The sequence below is a fragment of the Schistocerca gregaria genome, chromosome 8, assembly GCF_023897955.1.
Source record: "Schistocerca gregaria isolate iqSchGreg1 chromosome 8, iqSchGreg1.2, whole genome shotgun sequence".
NCBI classification, from domain to species: domain Eukaryota; kingdom Metazoa; phylum Arthropoda; class Insecta; order Orthoptera; family Acrididae; genus Schistocerca; species Schistocerca gregaria.
Window position 1 is genome coordinate 337,136,134 of NC_064927.1, and position 23,037 is coordinate 337,159,170.

At 41.3% G+C, this 23,037-nt stretch overlaps 1 protein-coding gene across 1 annotated transcript in view; it reads right to left on the reverse strand.

The window, feature by feature from the left end:
- The window catches only part of LOC126284620 (protein sidekick-2-like), a 685,635-nt gene that overhangs the window by 98,457 nt on the left and 564,141 nt on the right, over positions 1-23,037 (reverse strand). Inside the window, exon 4 of the mRNA XM_049983689.1 lies at positions 1,016-1,226. Within this exon, the coding sequence (XP_049839646.1) occupies positions 1,016-1,226 (211 nt within the window). The remainder of the gene's footprint in view (positions 1-1,015; positions 1,227-23,037) is intronic.

Sequence of the window (23,037 nt, forward strand, 5' to 3'; positions counted from 1 at the left end):
CTTTCTATCACCAACAGCACCCGAGGTATGAGCTCCGAAGAGCAGCGCTTTTATCCGAGGTTTTTTGAAACATGTGTGTTAGCCTATGATGTCGCATTCGTGTCGATAATGAAGGAAAATTTTATGATGACTCTGATGAATTCGTCAGGACTTACTCCGAACGTGGGTCTCTACGCCACTTCTGCAGGCGTTAACAGTTTAAATAAACAGAATATGATATTGTGGGTTTTGAGAATGGAGATATTACGAGGGCCACTCAGAAAGTATACTTCCCTAGGTAGACGCCGCTCCTACTTAGACATCTGTCGTACAGCTTTAAAATACCCTCGTCATACAACGCTGCCGCCTGTGCTTCCCGCCACTTCTCTACGCTGGTCTACAGCTCGTTTTCTGCGCCAGAATGTAGAAACCGGTTCATGTGAAGAGAGAAGAAACAAAGGGGGAGCCAATTGCGGGCTTTACTGTCAGCGATCAAACCCTTCCTATGGAGAACGCTGCAAGAGCTTCTTTGTTGGCCCTACAGGGTGCGGCCGAGAATTGTCAAGTAGAAGGGAACCCATGACAGTAATGTTAAGCAGGCTGTATGACGTAAGGCGAAATCCTTCACCAGGCCTACGTACATGGGCGACACTGTTTTCTAGGTAGTTTTACATGTTCACTGTCCCTAAGAAGTGAAAAGAACGGCATGACGCGGCCGAGTTGCATACTAAAGACTCTGCCCAACTCGTCTGTGTAAAACTTCATCGGATTTTCACTGTGACTTCCATTTCGTCTCCGATCGAACCTTACTTTCCCTATAGCAGTTCTACATTTCGTTATTGGTGGCCCTGTAATAGAGATAGATTAATTAGAAAGTTACAAAGTCAGTGGAACATATTCAATATACAGCCACTGATCCAACACGCTCATTACTAATCGTAGTTCAAACAATACACAAGCGTAGACACAATGAGAGATGATCTTTGAAGGATAGAAGGCGTGCGAGACAGCTGGTACTGGGTGTAGGAGCACTCACCGACGACGTGCAGTGTGACGAAGTGACTCATCTTGGGCGCGGCGCTGACCTGGCACTCGTACTCGCCGGCGTCGCGCGCCTGCACGTACTTGACCTGCAGCGTCCACGTGCTCGTCGCCTCCACCAGGAACGCCTGGAAGCGCTCGTCCGCGATGAACGTGTACCGGTCCACCGTCAGGATGTGCGCGTCTCGGCGCCGGATCCACGACACCTGCAGCCGAAACACCGTGCGTCAGTCAGGGGGAAGCGTTACTGCACATCTGTCCCACATCTACATTCATTCCCAGCGAGTTGCTTTGTAGGGTGTACGGTAGGCTATATTGTCCAAAATACTTAGTGTATCACACTTTGGAGTCTAGGAAGCGCCCTTCACTGAGAATGCTGATGATACATTCAATGATCAAGTAGTACATGTCTTAAATAATAATATGTCACTAGTTCGTATTTTTTTGGTCTTTGCAAGGCCTTCGTCTGTGTATATCACGACACTCTCTTAGAAAAACTAAAGTTTTACGGAACTGATGGCTTTTCACACAGCTGATTTCAATCATAATTGACAAACAGAATGCAAAATGGTTTGTTCAATAATTCACGCAATGACGGAAAGACATACAGTTTTAATGACTGGAGTAGAACCACAACGGGCTTCCACAGGGTTCAGTTTCAGGTCCACCCCTATTCTTTATATACGTGAATGACCTCCCACTTAACATTCAACAAGAAAAACTGTGTACCTGTTGCACAGTTGCTATAAAAAATCTCTTTAGGACGAAAGCAACAAAAGAGTAGGTATACAATATTTTCCGAAGAATAATTGAGTATTTCTCTGAAAATAGGACTCTCCCTAAATTCTGAGAGAAATAAGAAACACTTCACTGAGTTCTGAGCAAGAAACAGAGTGATACCAATAAATGATGTAGTACATAAGCAGGAGTCAGTAACTAGGGTGAATTTGCTACAGAATTTTGCGTGTACATATTGATGAGAACTTGAAATGGAAAGAGGATATTACTGAGCTTTCAAACAATTAACTTCACCTACTTTTGTTCTTCCTATAATGATTCATCTTGGAAACAAACGTATCAACCTTCAGACATATTTTTCATGCTTCCAGTAAATAATGTCAGATGGAATAATATTCAGGGGTTACACATCGCATAGAAAAAAAGCATAGATTACACCATGGAATTCTTTTTGCATCGACACACCGTCTTCGATCATGGGTCCAAGTATATCACAAATCTTTTTATTCCATTTTCACAATGACATTGAAGTTTATGGTTAAAGATGTATGGACCAAAAAGATTTCTCTGATTTTCCGTATAATATGCAACAAGCAAAATTAATTCTTTTTGCAGACGACACTAATTTTGTAATCATTCCAAGCACATATACAGACCGAAGAAATGGTAGACAGTGCCATTAAAACTATCATTTTCTTGTTGTCTGCGAATGGTCTCACCCCCAATTTCAAAAAGGCACAAAACACACTCAACTCTGTATATCTAGGGATACTACACCAAAGGTATGTGTAACACATGATGAGGAAGTAAAAAATTCCTCACTGCGCGTTTTGACGAGGTTTTAAACTGAAAAAAAAGAATCACTCTCGTGAACTCCTTAAACAACTAAATTCAGCCACATTTGTACTACGAATGATTGTAAATCTTGGAGGGATACGAATCAGAAAGTTGACGTATTCTGCATACTTTCCTTCGATAATGTCAGAAGGCATAATTTCTGGGTTAACTCTTCTTTAGTGAAGAAAGTCTTCATTGCTCAAAAACATGCTGTATGACTAGTATGTGGTGCTCACCCTAGAGCGTCCTGTAGACATCTGTTCGCGCACGTGAGCATTCTGACTCAAGCTTCGCAGTATACTTATTCTCTCTTGAAGTTTGTTATACACAGTCCACTGTAGTTCAAATGTAACAATAATGTACATAATTGCACTAGCAGAAGGAAAAGTGACATATATTATGCCTTATGAGGGTTGCCTTTAGCATATAAAAGTGGTGCACAATTATGCACCTATATTATCTGATTACTCAGCCAGTAAAAAGAAACGTTTGACGGACAGCAAAGTATAATTTTCTATCAAACTGAAAACGTTTCGCAGTAACAACTCCGTCCCTGTAGAAGAAATTCTATTAGCGTAATGTGTAAGAGATGATGAGTAGGAATTACAAACTCTTAGCATCTGTTTATTTTGAAACTAAATTTTTTAAATGATTAGAATGTAGCTTTATTTAAGTAATTCGCGATGGGAAAGTAAAATTACTCTTTCCACACCATTACGATTTATCGTATAAAATGACCTATTTATAAGCATTTCAGATGACTGAGACGATTTTACCCAACATTTTCTGCATCAGCTTAATGAATAATTGGCACTGGTGAAGTTATCAATAATTTCATCCAGGTACCTGAAATGCTGAACCTGAGTGCTGTTGCCACATCTCGTCAGAATGGACTACAGATACACATACTAGGAGCTGTCAGTAGAGAATTGGGAGCCAGTTATGGTAGCGATCTCGTGCCGGTTCTCTGGGGCGTGCCTGGCATCGTTAGTAATCCTGGTAACTGTTGCTAGGTGATCACCAATGGCAAGAAATTCGCTGTTGATTGTTTCACTTTTTGCTCGCATGTTTACTTGCGGTGTTTCTTCCGGACATATTTTGATGGTATATTCCAGTACCGGATATAAATGTAGTGCAGATAAATCATCATTCTTTCTTATTTTTATCATCATTTCAAAATATTTGGATATTTCAGTTACAGCATACTGCCTGAAAAATCCTTCTGAAGGTCTCGTAGAAGTGGTTAACAGCAAACACAAATTCCTTGCACCTCTGTACTAACAGTTGCTATGTTACTTGGGCTAAGGCCGTATAAAGTAACAGCAGCGCAAGAACTTAAACCTTGTGATTTAACGTAGGCGGTAAGTTTTTGGGAGTGGGATTTGAAACAGTTTCCATTTACCGGGAATGTTAATTTCCAAAGCTGTCGACAATGGAGCCCTGGTGGTTCCTTCTCTGGTTCATAAGATACCCGTTCATGATCTGAAAATAGGGGAGTGGTGCACAGTTAGTGGTTACAGAATATTTTTTAATGACATACTCAAAAATGAAAGAGTAGTGCAAAATATTATGCAACAGTTTTTTAATTACTTGAGAGAAAGAGGACAAAGTTTGGTACTTTTTAAGCAGTATTGGGGGAAGGATCCTTCGGCCACTGTTCCTTTGCATGAAATTCATGATGTGTTCCATGGCAAAGTCAATGGTAACAAAATCAGTCCGCGATTCAACCGCGTGAGATGTCCATTGTTGCGGAGCACTGAAGGATACAGTGTACCCAATAAATGGGGGCATGTAACAGATACTACAGGATGATTTCTGCGAGTCAATTAATTTAATTTATCAAATACAATTAAATCGTGTGATGCATAATTTCTTGATTAGATGTCAGAAATGGGTGAAAACTATGGCAGGTAGTTCCAAAATTTCCTTGCGTGACTCAGGTGAGTACAAAATGTATTTGTATATATTTTAAATTTAGCACTACATTTTTAATTTGAAACACGACACCTGATTCGCGAGGCAACGCAGCGCTCGCTGCCTGGCAAACAACTGCGCTGTTCGAGCGGTCTCCAAATCTGTTCTGTTTAGACTGGCTTGTCGAAAATCCTGCATGGAATTCCGTCTGTTGCTGTAGTCAGATGAGGTCGATACAGGGAATGCTTTGTAAGACACTGGCAGAAAAAAGATGCCTCAGTAATAGTTTGGATTCGCTGTGTCACCTTGTTTATGTAGAGAGTTGTGTGTGATATCTTATGGGACTTAACTGCTAAGGTCATCTGTCCCTAAACTTACACACTACTAATCCAAAATTACCCTAAGGACAAAAACACACACTCATGCCTGAGGGAGGACTCGAACCTCCGCCGGGACCAGCCGCACAGTTTTATGTAAAGAGTAAATCAAAACAATTTTAAAAGTGTACGAATAACTTCACTCTACAATACATTCTCAGTCATAGCTGGTAGTCTGACGGTCATCGTTTTACCTCCAATGTCCAGCACCTCATTAAAAACGCCCTCTTTTCCCACTTTTTGAGCTGTAACGTTTGAATATATATTTTGTCTCCAAAGATTTAAGTCCCGTTTACTTAATTTTATTTCGGAAGAGTTGTGTCCCATTATTAACACGAATAGATTCTCTGTAGATTAAAGAAATTTAGGAAACATGCACTGTAACAAGTACAGATCATAGAATTTCGAGAGGACACTGGTGGGAAACGGTCCAGAATTTCTAACAGTGTCTGGCGCATCACATTAAAGTAGGGTAACCAGTGTGGTTGCCTTCGCAGACCGCGTAATCAATTATACAGATAAAAGCAGACTAATCTAAATGGACTGTAATGTTTTGCGGTTGTTCACGGTTTGCCGGAGCCGTATGACGCAGCGCTAACAATTAGTCTGACCTGCAGCATTAATTTCGTTCCGCTATTGCACCACCTGTCAGCGTGCACTAAATCGCGTACAGCGCATAAATTTGTTTAATTGCTCGCCGTATCATCACGCTGCCGTTATCGTGCCGTACGCAGTGTTTGAAATAGCGGCACAGTGCACATACCCGGCCCAGTACAGCGGGAATCCCGTCCTCTGTTGGGGCACTACGTCACTTGCCGTGGGCGCTGAAAGAGATCGCTTCATTTTTTAAGCAGAGAACGATATAGACGTGTCAAGTGACATTACGGTTTTGGATACGTGTTGCTGGAAAACAACAAGTAATATGTAGTGATTCATAACATTTATTGCTTGCATATATGTTGCAAGGAACTTCCACTTTTCGAAATTAGTGATTAATCAGGTATGGAGATGAATATTAAATCTGCTCTAAATAATATCGAGTTTCACTATTTGCGTCTCACAAGGAGAGATCCCCAGGGATGAGGTCGATTTTTTTAAACTTAATATACCGTGATGTAGGTTAGGATCTCAGAGAGATCGCACGCTGCAGCCATTCAGTTTGGTGGGCCCCAGGTTGCGACTAAGTGACAAAAAAATTTGGAAACTTTGCGCGATGCTCAATAACGTATGAGAAGTCTTAATCCATACACCGGTTGCGTATTGTAGTGGATGGAATAATAGCTTCACACACAGGAGGTTGTGAGGTCAAATACACGCGGCACGCCAGCTCAGCGTGTTTAGTCAGAGTTTTAACTGCCCTCTCTAATAAAAAAAGAAAAACCTGTGAATTTATCAGTCGTGTACTTGAACGTGTGTCCGTCCTGAACAATAACTAATTAAATAATAAAGAAAAACTTCGACAGGTGCAGTAATTTTTTTATTTTTAAATTTTTAATTAAGTAACTTCGGTTGTTTTAAATTCCGTTAACTGGTTTAAATCTAATTTTTATTCGTTTGTGACATCATTTTAGTCACTGTGTAAACTTTTTCATTTGTTACATTTCCCTTTATATCACTTTTCTTCCGATCGTAATTTCTGTGAACTGGAATTTAATTTTATTTACGTATTGCAGTATTCAATTATTTGAAATTTCTGCTCTATCAGTTAAAAAAACAAAGGCGTAGTAACCTGTTTATATTGATTGTAATTTTCGTTACCTGATACCATTTTTTTTAGTTTGCGTGATGATCGTCATACAAATATTTTAAACATAACCTAAATACTTATTGCACTATTTTCAGAATAATCTATATCAAGATCTAAATGAAAGGAGGGCTTACAAGTAAAACGAAATTAAAGCGGAATGAGAAATAGATATAATACACGTAATAATGTGGACAAAAAATCAGAATGACTCACCAAAAGGAACTAAACCGAAATTAATACATAAAATTAAGTAAAAACACAAGAACAAAGATTTCAAGTTGGCGAAGAAAGATAGGAAAAAATGAGACCAATGACAATATTGATATTACGAAGAACATTATGTGACAGAGGAATGGAAATAAAAAAAATACAATTAAATCAGTTAGCTAAATAGTTTGCGTGATGATCGTCATACAAATATTTTAAACATAACCTAAATACTTATTGCACTATTTTCAGAATAATCTATATCAAGATCTAAATGAAAGGAGGGCTTACAAGTAAAACGAAATTAAAGCGGAATGAGAAATAGATATAATACACGTAATAATGTGGACAAAAAATCAGAATGACTCACCAAAAGGAACTAAACCGAAATTAATACATAAAATTAAGTAAAAACACAAGAACAAAGATTTCAAGTTGGCGAAGAAAGATAGGAAAAAATGAGACCAATGACAATATTGATATTACGAAGAACATTATGTGACAGAGGAATGGAAATAAAAAAAATACAATTAAATCAGTTAGCTAAATAAAAATTATGATCAAAATGATTTCGATAAAGATTCAACAATAAAAAAAATTACTACACTTCATGAAATTCAAAGCACTGCGTCTGAAGCAACCATCCTCTCCATTAAGCCACGCAACCGCGCTCTGTAACTTAAATTTTTTAACGCTATTGAGTGTAGCACACAGTTCCGAAATCTTTTTTCGTCAAGTTACTTGGAAAAGACGGACCACCAGGAACGGTGGCTCCAGTGTGTGGTATCTGGAATTTTAACCTACATAACTGTATAGAGTGTACATAACTATATAGATTGTAAAGTCGATCACACCGCTGGGGACCTCTCTTTGCTAGACTGTTATTTTAAATATTTAAAGAAAATTACAGTTACGGTATCTCTCGTTACATTATATATTGGAAAGTTTCTTTCGTTTAAGGGACTTCAAAGAATATGTGCAATGAGACAAATGTGAAAACTAAAGGATTAACATGACACGACTGGTCTGTAGTACGAGGTGTGACTATAAAATAACGCAACTACTGCTGCCAAACATTTTTTTTCAAAAAATCTTATTCGATATTTACCTTCAGTGACCCTCAATATAATACCCCCGTCTGTCCGTGCAACATTAAATAGAAGTTTTCCGATGATGGAAACAGTGGTGGAAGTGGTTCCCTCAGAACTCCTAGATGACGCGTGAAGATTTTTCAGTTCAGCGCTGACAGTATACTTACTCCTCTTAATGCTGATTTGACCTTGGGGAATAGATAAAAATCGTATGGTTCTAGGTATGGCGAATAAGGTGGGTGGTCTAACAATGGGGTGCTGTACTTCGCTACAAACTTCGTAACAGACAATGCTGTACGAGCCGGTGCGTTGTATTGCTGCGTAATCAACGACTTGTTCTTCCACAGATAGGATAGTTTTCTTTTTATATTCTCACAGAGTCGAGAGAGAAATCAGTAATGTCCATGTATAGTAAGACCTTCAGGATCCCAGTGAAGATACTCAATTCCATGAATATCGAAAAAAAATCGTTATTAGTTTGAATTTTGATTTGCTCATTCGAGCTGTTCTCTATCTCGGTGAAGTGGGGCCCTCCAATGCCTGTGTTGGCTCTTGTTTCTGGATCATAAGTAAGAAAAAACACTACATTTGTCAAATGTCCTACTCTTTCCAAGAAATTAGTATCAGTTTGAATGGTATTCAGTGTGTCAGTACAAATATTTTCCAGATATTCTTTTTGTTCGACCTGTTTTGCACGATTTTTTCTCTTATTATATCGGTTGTCTAAACTTTGCCTTAAGCATTCTTTTTCAGTTCCTATATTTTCAGCAATAGATCGAATACTCAACCGATGGCCATATCGAATCACGTTGCTTCCTTTTCGACGTTTTCATCCGTTTCTTGATGTTGAAGAGCGACCCAGGTGTGAGTCATTTTCAACGTCTTCTCGGCCATCTTCAAAACTCCATAAATATTCAAATATTGGCTCGCGTGATAAACAGTCTTCAGCACACACGTATTTCAGCAAAAGAAACGTTTCAAAACCACTGGTGCCAAATGTAAGGAGAATTCGTTGCTCTATTGTAACACTTATCGTTCTTTCCGCGAAACAAAATAACAGCTCTTACACAAACGAAGGCCACAGCCATACTGAATTGTCCACAGACCCCAGAGAAGCCACATTCGATTGAGAACGCTTCACGCTTCACAGTTGTTGGTCCTTCATATCTGGCTCAAAATGGTTCAAATGGCTCTGAGCACTACGGGACTTAACATCTGAGGTCAGAACTTAGAACTACTTAAACCTACCTAACCTAAGGACATCACCCACGTCCATGCCCGAGGCAGGATTCGAACCTGCGACCGTAGCGGTCTCGCGGTTTCAGACTGCAGTGCCTAGAACCGCTCGGCCCATATCTGACAAATGCGAACTTTGTGAACAGTTTGAAATTAAAACAGAAGGTAGTTGGTGTCGTCTAAGTATTAATGTGTTTAATCATTGTAACTCTAATCATTACAGACACAGTGTAACTCAGTTAATAATTCGATCAAGGACGTAGACACAACGTGGTCCAGTCAGTAAAAATTTCAGTAACAGAACCACATACTGTTCGAATGTGAAAACAGCAGTCAAGGGTAGAATAGGGTAGAAGAAGTAACACATTGTAAGCCATACGCAGTAGTTAATATTTTTGACTGATTGCTTGTTATTTCTGACAGTGGGAGAAATTAAGCATCTCTTACTCTGTAGGATGTCGGTACCCTGTGAGCATATGAAGCAAAAACTGAGCATATACACATAATTAAATGACACGTATCAGCTATCAGGTATATTTCACAGTAATTGTATCGTCACTTGGTACAAAATAAAGAAAATAATTACAAATGTGCTGTCACTCAGGTGACTGACAGGTGCTGAATAGAAAGGACTGGCGAGCGCCGTTACGGAAGACGGGCTGTTGCTAGGAATGATCCCTTTCTTTTACTTTTGTGACTGTAAAATCTTAACACAAATTGTGGACACACGTGGTTTGCTTTAGTGTGCGTCATACTAAATCAAAACAGTTCGTCTAAAGCTATACCCATCAGCCACAGCTTATAAAAACTCCGTAATAGTTTCTCTAACGTTACGACTTTCTTTCTCGTTTCTGTGCACACACGCCAACAGCAAACACTGGTTGATATTGAAAACATATACTCTCCAGACTTCGTTGTGTATTTGAACTTCTGATTTCTTCAGATTTTTTAGTTGTAAAGCTGCTGTTCTATGATGACCAAAGAGCTTGTGTCCTTTATTGACACACATCGTCCCTCCTCCAACACCCAGTTTTCTGCTCGCTCAATAGTCAAACCGCATCCCTCGGAATCACAATTCGTGACACTTCCTAATTTATGTCAGGGCGTTGGATCACAAATTATTCGTAAGGACTCACGGACAATGTGGTCACTGCCTGCCTAATCATTTCTGTTTAATAACCACAGCGCTCCATAAATGAGGAAGCTCTGTAGGAAGACATGAGTAGTCGTACTGAAGTATGATTAAATCTACCTTTAGAATTTTGTATGTAATTAAAACGGTCTAGACCGTGTGCAACAATTCTATTTAAAAAAAATCACCTGGATGGCATGAAGCTTCCGAGAGCGGTTCATGCTGTGTGCCACCGTGTCCAGCAGCCAACATGGAGTAGCGGACTGAAGGCGGTTAAACAGTGATCGAAACATTTCACCTTTTTTATAATAAAATTGTTGCGTGCGGTCTAGACAGTTTTTATTATATGTAATTGTTAATTTTACGACAGCTGTTATTGCCAAGAACTATGTTAAAAGAGATTGTGAATTAAGTTTAGAAACCCTTCGACAACAGGGAATGTCGTTGTTTCCTATCACAAATATTTTCAGTACGTGATAAAATTTACGCAGACTAAATCATCCACATATGTTCACAGACGCATGACCGGCCGTTGTGGCGGAGCGGTTCTAGGCGCTTAAATCCGGAACCGCACTGCCGCTACGGTCGCAGGTTCGAATCCTGCCTGGGGCATAGGTGTGTGTTTATGTCCTTAGGTTTGCTATATTTAAGTAGTTCTAAGTCTAGGGGACTGATGACCTCAGATGTTAAGTACCATAGTGCTTACAGCCATTTGAACCATTTTTGATCTCCTCAACAATGTGAGTACACAGCCGACAAACTGAATCAGCTTCTTCCTCTCTACATGTCATCCTGTTATACTGAAATCCAAACCCGAGTTCAGTTGCCTCATAAACGGCCTGTATGTAGCAAGTTCGTTTTCTTTCACTCTCGCGCGACAGTTGGAGCTGAGGTGGTTCATTTAATGAGGACTTGAGGTACGTTAAAACTCATTACCTGAGTAAACTTTACTCGGTTTACAAGGTGCGAACAACAAGCAAGTTAGGGCGTCAGCTGCAAGGACATGGACTGAGACTAATGTGCCGTTCCCCTCCAAAATATGAGATATGTCACACTTTGTTAAACACGACATAAATCTTCCAGTGTCCTGTGCACCCTGCAAATGCGCCAAAAGCTCGTACTGGTGTGTGGAACTTTGTACTGAGCACAACTTTCGTATTATACAAAACTCGGCACTACCTGGGAAAAGGGCATAAAAATACTATTTGAAGAGACGAGTCTTGGCTTACGCACCATCTCACTGTTTGTGGTATAACGAAGACTGCCGATATCAGTCTAAACAGTAAAAAGTTTAATAGATTCCTAGATACACACTTAGTAGGCCATAGCGGTGAGTTCTGAATATAGAGCGAATGTAGACATGGAGGCTTAACGTTTGTAGGAGGCAGGAGCAGCAGTGTCAAACGTGGCACTGACCCCCTCGGCACACGTGACGTCACTGGTACCACGGTGGATAAAGTTGCGCAACTCGCCTTCCACGTTCGCGTCATCTCGGCCCTCTTAGATTGGATCCAGATGCTGCAATCGTGCCCATATAGCGGAAAACCTGCAGTCAGTGGCGTTTTACTCCAGACGTTGATGTTGGAGATAGCTGTCGAAAGGTTGAGTGATTTATTCAAAACGACAGAGTTTGCAAACCGAGGTTCTTTGGTTAAAGATCAGTGAGGATGGCTTCTCTGGAAGTAACATTTCCCTGACTAATGACCACCATTGAAACTGAAGGCAAAGACTCGGTAAAGCCGGAAGTTAGTCTTGACTCCGTAGTATGTTACAAGAGTCTAAGGAACATTCCATAGGTGCCTGAAACAGCCTGTGCTATATCTGGCGTAATTATGGAATCATAACGGCTCCGTTATCTCTGAGACTGTTTATGAACACCATACAGGTGTGAATCATTGGCTGATAAGTGTTGCCTTCCTTTCGTAAAGTAATATTTGAAGTTTCTGGACTACGCTCATACTGAAGAATTCACTTGAAACCTGGGTACAAAGAAGGTGAGTCACCAGTGGAAGTTTCATTTATGAGCATTTACGAAACAAACTATCACACGAGCATAACGGTGAAAAGTGTGCCGGGATACTGGAGTATGTGGGGAGTGCTGGTAAGGTCCGTCGGAGTCTGGAGGGCAAGTGCACTGTGTAAGGCAGTGTGTGCAAGTAGCTAAAGCCAGAAGTATGCAGATCAGTGGAGCGCTGGTGGGAAGAGAGGAGTAGTGTCCTCGCAATAGAATGTTAAGTGCCGAAGGCAACGCTTCGTAGATAATTTAAGCGTGGAAGGAACGATTCCTGTGAGGCAGAATTGTTAAGGTCAGATATTTCTCCAACTGACTCGTTTAAAGAGGGACTCGAAGTTTGTAAGGAGAGTACTGAAACATTGATAAGTCTTACACACCGATAGGTACAAAGTCTTAAATCTGGCTGCAAAGCAGTGAAGTACGACAGCGGTTTATCGACCGTACGAACTGTATACATCCTAGCATAAGATTTATCGTCGAAATGGAGAAGGACTGGAAGTTGTCTTTCTAAGATTTGTTGATGGAGCTGAACGCAGATTGACGATCATTCTATGTACACCTACAGGCCTCTAGCTTCATAGAAGGAGCTAGCTCTGCTGGGAACTCTGGTACACGGGATCTGGATTATTTCAGACAAGAATCTCCTCGGTTCCGAGTTTAATCATGTAACGACGGTATTCAGACCGAATGGGTATTAAGTCTGTGACCTTAGGTCATCTTAATCTAGGTAACCAAAACGCAGTTCGATTCGAACAGTCCAAGAGGACCAACACTTAGCGCGGCTTCCGTTCTACGGTGTAAAAGCGAGTATGATAGAGTCTTAAATAGGCAGGAATCACACCTCTCTTCAGACCACTCAGAAAAGTTCGTGAGGCACCGATTACAGACTATCGCTGAACTCCGTTTAGAACATCAGCTTGGCTTTAAGTACAGATATTAGAGGTGGCCGACTAGAGCGTAATGAATAATATAACAACAGACAAGATTATGGCTCACTCCTAGAACAATAAGGACTCGGTCACGGTTATGCACTTAGCAGTACGTGGAAGCGTGCGCTTGGCAACGAAAGATCGCGTAGGAAGGCTTCACATACTCTAGCCCCTGATATGTGGTGGCACTGCAAGTGACGCTGGAATACGAGCACAAAAGTAATCTTTTAGTGCTCAGGTCACTACATCAACCAAGACCACCTGCGTGACGTCGTAATGATGTAATCTAGCAGGTGAGATGCCGTCCTCTGGGCGTAAACATGAGAAACTCGCCAGTTTGACGACTGTCAAACTTATCTCCTCACGACAACGATGGGGGCAGAAATAGACAGCTTGATATTTTATTCGAATTCGATGCGGCAAGCTAATCTTGATGTTGTATCTCTTTCTCACTCTTAGTGAAGGGACTGAGTCGAGAATTACTGGAGATAATGTAGTTAGCAGTTAGTCTGCTTCTCTTTAAGTGTTTTCAGCGATTTCATGTTGACGGTGTGTTCTAGTGTGTGACCTAATCCTTACATATGCAATGTATAGAGAAACACCGCGAGAAATGCATACTTTAATATACATGCAGATGCTAGCAATGCGTGTAGGTTGTGCTGTTGCAATTTACGCCAACTGAGCCTGTAAATGTCCTCAATACGTTCCAAGTGTCAGTCGTGACCAGGAGAGTTTTCTTGTTGTTGTCAGAACATTATGTCGGAGCTAAGTGAATTCAAACGTGGGCAAACTGTTGGTGCTCTTACGGTGAGTAGGCTACTTCCGTAACCAAGAGAAGCGAAGTGTTCGGTGTTTCAGGAGACAACATATTGAAGATTTATATCGCATACACGGAAAGGGAGAAGTATCACCGCTACGTTACATCGAGGACGAAAGTATATATAGAATAATCGTGACAATTGGACTGAAGCGGATTGTGCGGAAAAATTTGAGGACGTCAGCTATAGAAGTCACTGCAGAGCAGAATGTCGCATTCGCGAAATCTGTAAGCACCAAAACAAAACGAAGGAAGCTCCATAAGAAGAAAATTACAGGACGGACTGGAACTCCAAAGCCTTCCATCAGGGATGTAAATGCCAGTAACAGAAAAACTCGATGCCGCTGCCTTAGAACCTGGACTATGGAACAATGCAAGAAAATTACTAGGCCAGATGAGTCTTACTTCACACTGTTTCTGACTTCTGACCAAGTTGACTCACCAGAAGTGAGTTAGTTGAATAAAAGTTGAAACCATCAGTAATACAACTTATAACACTCAACAGCTCGCTTTTGGACAAGAATGGCGTTCCAAACAGGTTGTATTGATCCTTGAACATAACGCATGCAGACATAACATTTAGCATGGGTTTTTACTTAAACATTTTTCCTTACAGTTTTCAACAGAAAACTAAAATATGTTGATGTCAATGTCATTTACTGCTACTCTCCTATTAATATTGTTAGAGCAATGCATATCTGTCACATATTCTCGCAGTAGTGAGAATAGATTTTGAGGAATTTTACAATTCTACAGTTTTTGGTACTAAAGTTATCGTTAAAGAACAAATCATAGCGACATTATTAACCAAGATCAATTCACATTAACAGAAATACACGTAAAGGTGTTAATTGCTTTGTGTGTTCGTTTCTTGAGAAATAAGAAAAGAAACGTGCCTCATTAGCTAGTTTTTTCACAAGCTAACTGAATATCTACACCGAGAGATTGACAAGTTCTGTTAGCCACATGGCAAATACCAGTGATAGTTACGATATATGAAATGATCGTATGGCATTAGTGGGCGGGAAAGACCGTTTGTTTGATTACTCCGATTGTTGGAAGTCATTCTACTTGACGTTTCTTCGCCTACTTGCGCGTTGACAATAAAAATAGTTTAAATGAGAAAAATGTAACAATAAAAACGTTCTTGAGCATTAAAATTGTTTCCGGACGTAAATTTCTTCTTGTAATGTGAACAGCCGTCTTTCGTGTCCTGCTTTAGCCCTGGAATGGATTACCCTGTTATAAGTTTGTGAAACGTTATACACCTGCTTCGTAAATTCTCGTATTACCGACCCTTTTGATTTCCAGTAGACGATTTGCGTGTAAACAATGAATTTGGTGAAGTTAACATTCAATCTGACTTTAGTTATGTAATTTCGTAGTGCCCCAGTAATAATATTAAAGTGAATTTTTTTGTGGTAGGGTATAATTTAGCTGCAGGTTGAAATAAGAAGTATGTGGTGTGGTTGGTTTCGGAGCTCCTTGTCAGCAGGGCAAACCCTCCTCCAGTTGCGTAAATGACTACCGCATTAGGGCAATGGAAACATTAGACCAAAACTGACATTTCAAATTTGAGTTGCCTACATTAATGGGCAGAGGAAAATGAGACTGGACTACCATGAATATAGGCAATGTAAATGTCAAAGGCACAGTCGCTATTGTTAGAGGAAGAAATGAGTGAAGAAGGGCGTCAATTTATCCAAATTCGGGGCATTTATCCGTGTCACTAAGTACTGTTCTGTCGAGGTCTCATCTGTTGTAATTTTAGCGTATGTCGATATAGAGTAAGATGCACATGTTGCTATGTTTGCCAGCACGTCTCCCAGTCGGTGACTGGTTGCTTGCATTCTGTATTTTTGAGTTTTCCTCCTATTTCCACTCACGTTGAAAATCTCTTCTTGTCACGTAGTTCGTCTTCAGAAGACAAGTAACCGCCTTCGAGGGAGAATTCTCCAACGGGTTCTAATTTATAGTTATTTTACATGTACCGAAAGGGCAATACATAGGGGCCCATGGTTTGACTAAATTTTGTTGTGATATTGCCTGTTATCCCGTTAAGCAGTATTATTATTTTCATCACAGAAACCGCCGTAGTATTTCTATTGACGTCAACATATTCTAATCCACGAGACCCGTTAATGTTGCCTTCCGCTTTTGGATATGGAAAGAGTTTCGCGAGATAGTACTCTTTGGAAAATACGTAAGTGTACTTGATTCAGATTCCTTCAGTTAGGTTCACAGCGTTCCAGTTGTTTTCCAAAGCTGCCCCTTGCTTCCTGTTTGTAACAGATCTCAAATGTTTTACTTCCATTCTTAGACGTCACCTGCCTAAGATAACTCCTGGTGTTTTGTGAATGCTCACAACTCGTGCCCTCGGTGTATCTAGGTTGTCGCAGCTCCTAACGTTTAGGAGATGTGCTATCAACGCTGCGCTACATCCATCAGTATCTCGTTTCATGAACGCTATCTCGTCCTCATTTCGTATTACGACACCGTCGTCAAAAGTATATGCTTTTACGGATAGTGTTTCATCAGACTTCGGTATACTTGATAACGTTTCGTTAAAAAGCTGTAGCAACGGCTCCAGGGACAGCAACGAACGACACATAAAGAGCTATCTCCCCAGTGGAACACCCTGCTGAATATCAGAAGAAATGGCTAACCAGTACCTAACGGATATGCCGGTGAGCATATTCCGAATGACATTTAATACATTTTCTTCCATATCCACTCTTTCCCTTATTATCAATATATTATGATGGCGGACAGGGCAAAATGCCTACTGTAAATTGATGAAATAAGGGCGCATTTGATACTGACTACAACAGATATTACAAATAATGCCTCTAATTTCAGAAACAGCTGATGTAATAGTCCTTCCGCGGAAGAAAACTTGTCTGCTTTCTAGACGATGGGATCATCCTGCTGTTAACAGCTCTGGTTATAGTTCTGTATCCAAAATTCAGTAGTGTAATAAGTCACTAATTTTCGAAGTTTTTCAGTCCACTTCTGTTTGGTAGGAGAACACTTTTACCCTCTTTCTTCTCGTTAGGCACAATCCCGGCACTAATTACGTCATTTAAAACAGCAGTGAAAATAGTTCGTATGACATCTCAGATATTGTGATAAGACTCTGGGAGTTTCATCAGGTACTGGAGCTTTGTGAGTTGGTGATTTAACAATGACGTTGCAGACTTCGTCCACGCTAAAACTTGCTACAAATTCTCTATTGTCGTCTTCAGCGAGTTTTCTGTTTAGTGGTTGTACGGCTTTAACTATTACATCGTTATCGGCTTGATTCACGAAATAGAAGTTCTGGCAATGGCATTGTATTGCATTTACAGTATCGCTTTGATGAGTAATAAATTAACCGGGTTTCGTCAGAGAAGGTTAATTATTTCATCTATACCTACATCATATCCGCAAGCCACCTAGTGGTATGTGACGGAGGGTCGTTTTTGTATCACTAACTTTGCCCTCCAAACACGCTCTTCTGACTGGTTAGATGCGGCCCATTGAGAATTCCTCACCTGCGCAAACCTCTTTATCTCAGAGTAGCAATTGAAACGTATGCCCTCAAATATTTGCTGGATGTATTCCAATTTCTGCCTTCCTCTGCCGTTCTTGCTCCCTGCTGCTCCCTCTAGTACCATGTCTTAACATATGATCTCTAATCCTGTCCCTTCTCGTTATCAATGTTTTCAACACATTCACTTAAACTCCAATTCAGCGCAAAACCTCCTCATTCATTACCCTATCAGTCCACCTAATTTTCAACATCCGTCTGTATCACCTCACCTCAAATGCTTCGACTCTCTTCTGTTCTGGTTTTCCCAAAGTCCATGTTTCACTACCATGCACATGATGTACCCCTAACGTACATCCTCAGATATCTTTTCCCCGAAATAAAGCGTATGTTTGATACTAGTAGGCTTCTCTAACCCAGAAATGCTCTTTTTGCCGGTGCTAGTCAGCTTTTGATGTCTTCCTTACTCCTCTGTCATTGGTTATTTTACTGCCTATGTAGAAAAATTCCTTAACTTCATCTACTTCGTAGCCATCAATCCTGATGTTAAATTTCTCGCTGTTATCATTTCTGCTACTTCTCATTACTTTCGTATTTCTTCGATTTACTTTCACTCCAGGAGATCAAGTAATTCTTCTTCACTTTCACTCAGGATAGCAATGTCATCAGCGAAACGTATTATTGATATCCTTTCACCTTAAATTTTAATCCCACCCCTGAAACTTAATTACACTTCCATTATTTCTTCTTTTATATACAGATTGAACACTACGCGCGAAAGACTACATCCGTGTCGTACACCATTTTTAATCCAAACATTCTTTCTTGGTCGTCCACTCTTACCATTCCCTCTTGTCTCTTGTACATGTTGTATATTACCCGTCTCTTCGTCTTCGCCGGCCGTGGTGCCCGAGAGGTTCCAGGCGCTACAGTCCGGAACAGCGCTACCACGCTTGTCGCCGGTTCGAATCCTGCCTCGGGCGTGATGTGTGTGATGTCCTTAGGTTAGTGAGGTTTAAGTAGTTCTAAGTTCTAGGGGACTGATGACTTCAAAAGTTAGATCCCTAGTGCTCAGAGCCATTTTAACCATTTGAACCATTTCTTCATCTTCAGCCTGCGATGTAGGCATGTCTACCAGAACTGTAATTGTCGCAGTTCTCTTGCTGTCCATTCTGGTATGAAAAGTTCACAGTAACACTCTCTGCCCTACCTTCCTATTCGTAAAGAATCCTACGAATCCTACTCCTGTTAAACCATTTTCTGCAGCTGTTGGTATTCCCTATACTCTTCCTACCAGAAACCCTTGTGTTTTTCCATTTCACAGACCCCTACTATATCTAGATTGACGCTTTACATTTCCCTTTCCTGATTTTCTAGTTCCCCACCACGTTCAAGCTTCTGACATTGCACACCCTGACTCGTAGGACGTTATCCTTTCGCTGGTTATTTAATATTTTTCTCATGGTCACGTCCTCCTTCGAGGTCCGCTCGCGGAGATCCTAATGGGATACTATTCCGGAATCTTTTGTCAATTAATTGTTCATCATGAACTTTTTGCATTACAGACCACATGTCCTGTGGATACACAGTATGTCTCTTTATTGCAGTGGTTTCCATTGCCTTCTGCATCCTCATGCCGTTGATCTTTGTTGATTCTTCCGCCTTTAGAGGCAGTTTCTCATCTCAAGGACCAGAGATTGCCCTGAACCTCGGTCAGATCCTCCTCCCTCTTTGATAAGGCCATTGACATAAGGAGGGTGATTTATACCTGAAGTCTTCGGGTACGAATGCTGATTATTGATAGAAGTTTAAGCGGTGGCGTGTTTCGAACCCGGGGCTAAGGACATTTTGATGAGTAATTAAGGACGCTACCCCTATGCCATTGTAATCAGTATTGGTCCTCTTACATTTCCTTTAGATACAGCAGAAGTTACCCCTACATCTATCGATTTATTTCCGTTACGAGCGACGTGTTGAGTTTTGTCTTCAAGGAAGTATTGAATCCAGTCTCAAATCTCCTCCGATACTCGATGTGTTCGTACTTTTTTCACTAGATGGCAGTGCGAGATGGTGTGCAACGGCTTTCTGAAGTCAAGGAACGCGGCATGAATCTGAGTGCTATCCTCTACGACACAACAGAGCAAGCTGAGTTTCGCAGGATCTCTGTTTGCGGAATTCATGTTGATTTTTATAGAGGAGATTTTCCTTCTCCAATATCATCTTAATCCTTAAGGATAAAACATCTTGCATAATTCGACAACAGATTGGCATCAACGATATATACGAGGGCTATTCGGAAAGTAAGGAACGATAGGTCACGAAATGGAAACCACAATGAAAATGAAAACTGTTTTATTTGTAACAGTTAGCTACAGCTTCCAGCTACATATTTCTATATTCGCCGATGCGATTTAGACATTTGTCATAGCGTTGTACCAAATTTACAATACCCTCGTTATAGAAGGTAGCCGTCAGTGCTTTCCACCAGTTCTCTACGCTGACCTGCAGCCCATGTCTGTGCCAAAATGTTGTCTTCATAGCCAGCGGTTCAATTGAGCAAAGATGAATCTCAGAGGGCGACAATTACGGGCTGTATTGTGGGTAGTAAAACATTTCCAATTGAAAACGATGCAGGAGCATCTTTATTTCCTCTGCAGAATGCGGCTGTGAATTGTCTTGAAGAAGAAACCGCACTACAGGTATGTAATGTTTGCTGCATAGCTTCAGGCGAAATTTCTTACCAGGCCCTTGCACTTGGCGTTAGCCATTATTGTTATAAGAAACTTTATGTGCTCCTGTGTGCTCAGAACTGAAAAGAACGACGTAATACGATCGACGGGCATACTAGAGACACTGCCCAACACACCGCGCAAAACTTAATAGGATTTTCACTGTGGTTTCCCTTTCGTTAGCGATCGTTCCTTACTTTCCGAATAACCGTCGTATAATTGTGTCCATCTGTTCTACGGCCCTTCTTAGAAAACGGAATGACCTACTCTTTCTTCCAGTCATTAAGCACCTTTTGTTGCTGAAGCGATCTACAACAAATTGCTCTATAAGAGGAGCAGGTACTTTCGCATAATCTTTTCAGGTATATCTTCTGGTCCTGACGTCTTTGCAGTAACAAGCGATTGTAGTTGTTTTTCTATTCCGCGGTGGGTTATCTCAATATATGCCATTATGAACTTCAAACGACGATAGAAAGGAGGGTCCATGTTATGATCTTCTGCTGTGAAACAATTCCGTTTCGGTGTCAGAACGGCCACTGAGTGAATGAATACTTACTGATTTTACATACGATCAAAACTCGGGTCGGTTGACAAATTTTTACTTTCAAAGACAATGAACACCTCTCATATGTTCTCCTTACTTTCATTTTCGCGTAGTTCAGTTTTTGTTTGTCATCTAGTTTGCTATTTATCTTGAATCTGAGACGAAGTTCTCTTTGTTTTCGTAGCAAATTTTCTAACATGTCTATTATACCTTGATGGGTCTTTCCCGTCCCTTAATACCTTATATTCGCCAAGGGAATTTTGACGACTCCTTTGAATTTTTTCCATTTGTTTTTCCACATCTTCGTCTTCATCACCGAATGTTTGATACTGACTGCTCAAATATTCTCAAATTTGTATCCTGTCGCTCTTGCCAAGAGAAAAAGTCTTCCTCCCTTTCATAACATTCTTTGTCAGACCCGTTGTCATAGAGGCTATCACAGCCTTATGATCACTTATAGCTTCCTCAACGTTAACTGATTCGATAACTTCAGGTATGTTTGTTGCCAGAAGATCTAAGACGTTACCGTAACTATCTGCTCAAAGTAAATTTCGGACAAGACATCAAGAAAAAGTCTCACAAATGATGTCTCTTGTATCAGTTTTGTTAGCATGACACTCCCAATCTATAAGTTTTAAGTCATCCCTTATTGTAACTGTATGGTCAGGAAAATTACTAGCGGCATTCTGCATGTTCTGTCTGAAGCGCTCTATCACTACAGCTCATGACCCAGGCGGCCCATAAAAGCATCCGGTTACCATTTTTACCGATCTTTTATACTTCACCTAGATTAATTCACAATTGGAATCCGTAAAAACCTCGCTACATTTTATAGAATTCCTAACTGAGATAAACTCGCCGCCAACACTGGCGATTTGTCTATCCTTATGATACATACTCCAATCCGAACTTAGGATTTTATTGTTATTAACGCTCAGTTTCAACCAACTTTCTGTTGCTAACACTATCTGTACTTGATAACCTTCAGCAAGCGATACTAATTCTGGTTTAGATCTTCCACTTTGCTCCAAACTAGAGGACCCCGTTCTACTCTGGGAACATCGCTACAAATAGACAGTTTAGCCAGCACGCCGCTTACGATGCTAGTTGCGTTCACCAAATCAGCTAGCCACCGGAAGGAACTGAGATGCCCACATAACTGAAGTGGTAGGCGTCAGTCGTGCCGGCATGTGCCCACTATATAGGCCGGTTGCACCCAGTGCTCTCGACAGATGCCGGCAGCGCCTCCTCCACAACACGAACGAGACACCCGGCCTACAAAACAAGTGCACACAACTCATTTCCCACTTTGCCTGCTATTTTCGTGAGGGGCTCCGTCTTCCACCTAACATTGGAGCTCTAAATCACAAGCATATCCACCCTCCGCTCTTTCCGGACTGAACAGGAGAGGAATCCCATGCTGGCTCAGAGTTATCATCAACACTTGGTAGCACCGCTTACACGTTGCTAAGGCATAGGTGACAGGCGAACACACCACTGTCTGCCACCCACTCTCGAGTGAGGACGAACCATTAAGGTGTTGCGAATGACAAGATGCTGTGACACCAGGGTCACCAGGGGATTCAAAGACACCAAAGGTGTCGCAGGTCTCGTCCCCAGTGCCGCGATGCCCCTACAACTTGAACACTAACCAGAACCATGTCGACGGTTGCCAACACTTCTGCCAGCTGTTTACGGACAGCAGCCATTTCCCCTTGTGTCCGCTCACAACAAGCACATTTCTTAGCCATATCTTAATACACTCCTGGAAATGGAAAAAAGAACACATTGACACCGGTGTGTCAGACCCACCATACTTGCTCCGGACACCACGAGAGGGCTGTACAGGCAATGATCACACGCACGGCACAGCGGACACACCAGGAACCGCGGTGGTTGCCGTCGAATGGCGCTACCTGCGCAGCATTTGTGCATCACCGCCGTCAGTGTCAGCCAGTTTGCCGTGGCATACGGAGCTCCATCGCAATCTTTAACACTGGTAGCATGCCGCGACAGCGTGGAAGTGAACCGTATGTGCAGTCGACGGACTTTGAGCGAGGGCGTGTAGTGGGCATGCGGGAGGCCGGGTGGACGTACCGCCGAATTGCTCAACACGTGGGGCGTGAGGTCTCCACAGTACATCGATGTTGTCGCCAGTGGTCGCCGGAAGGTGCAC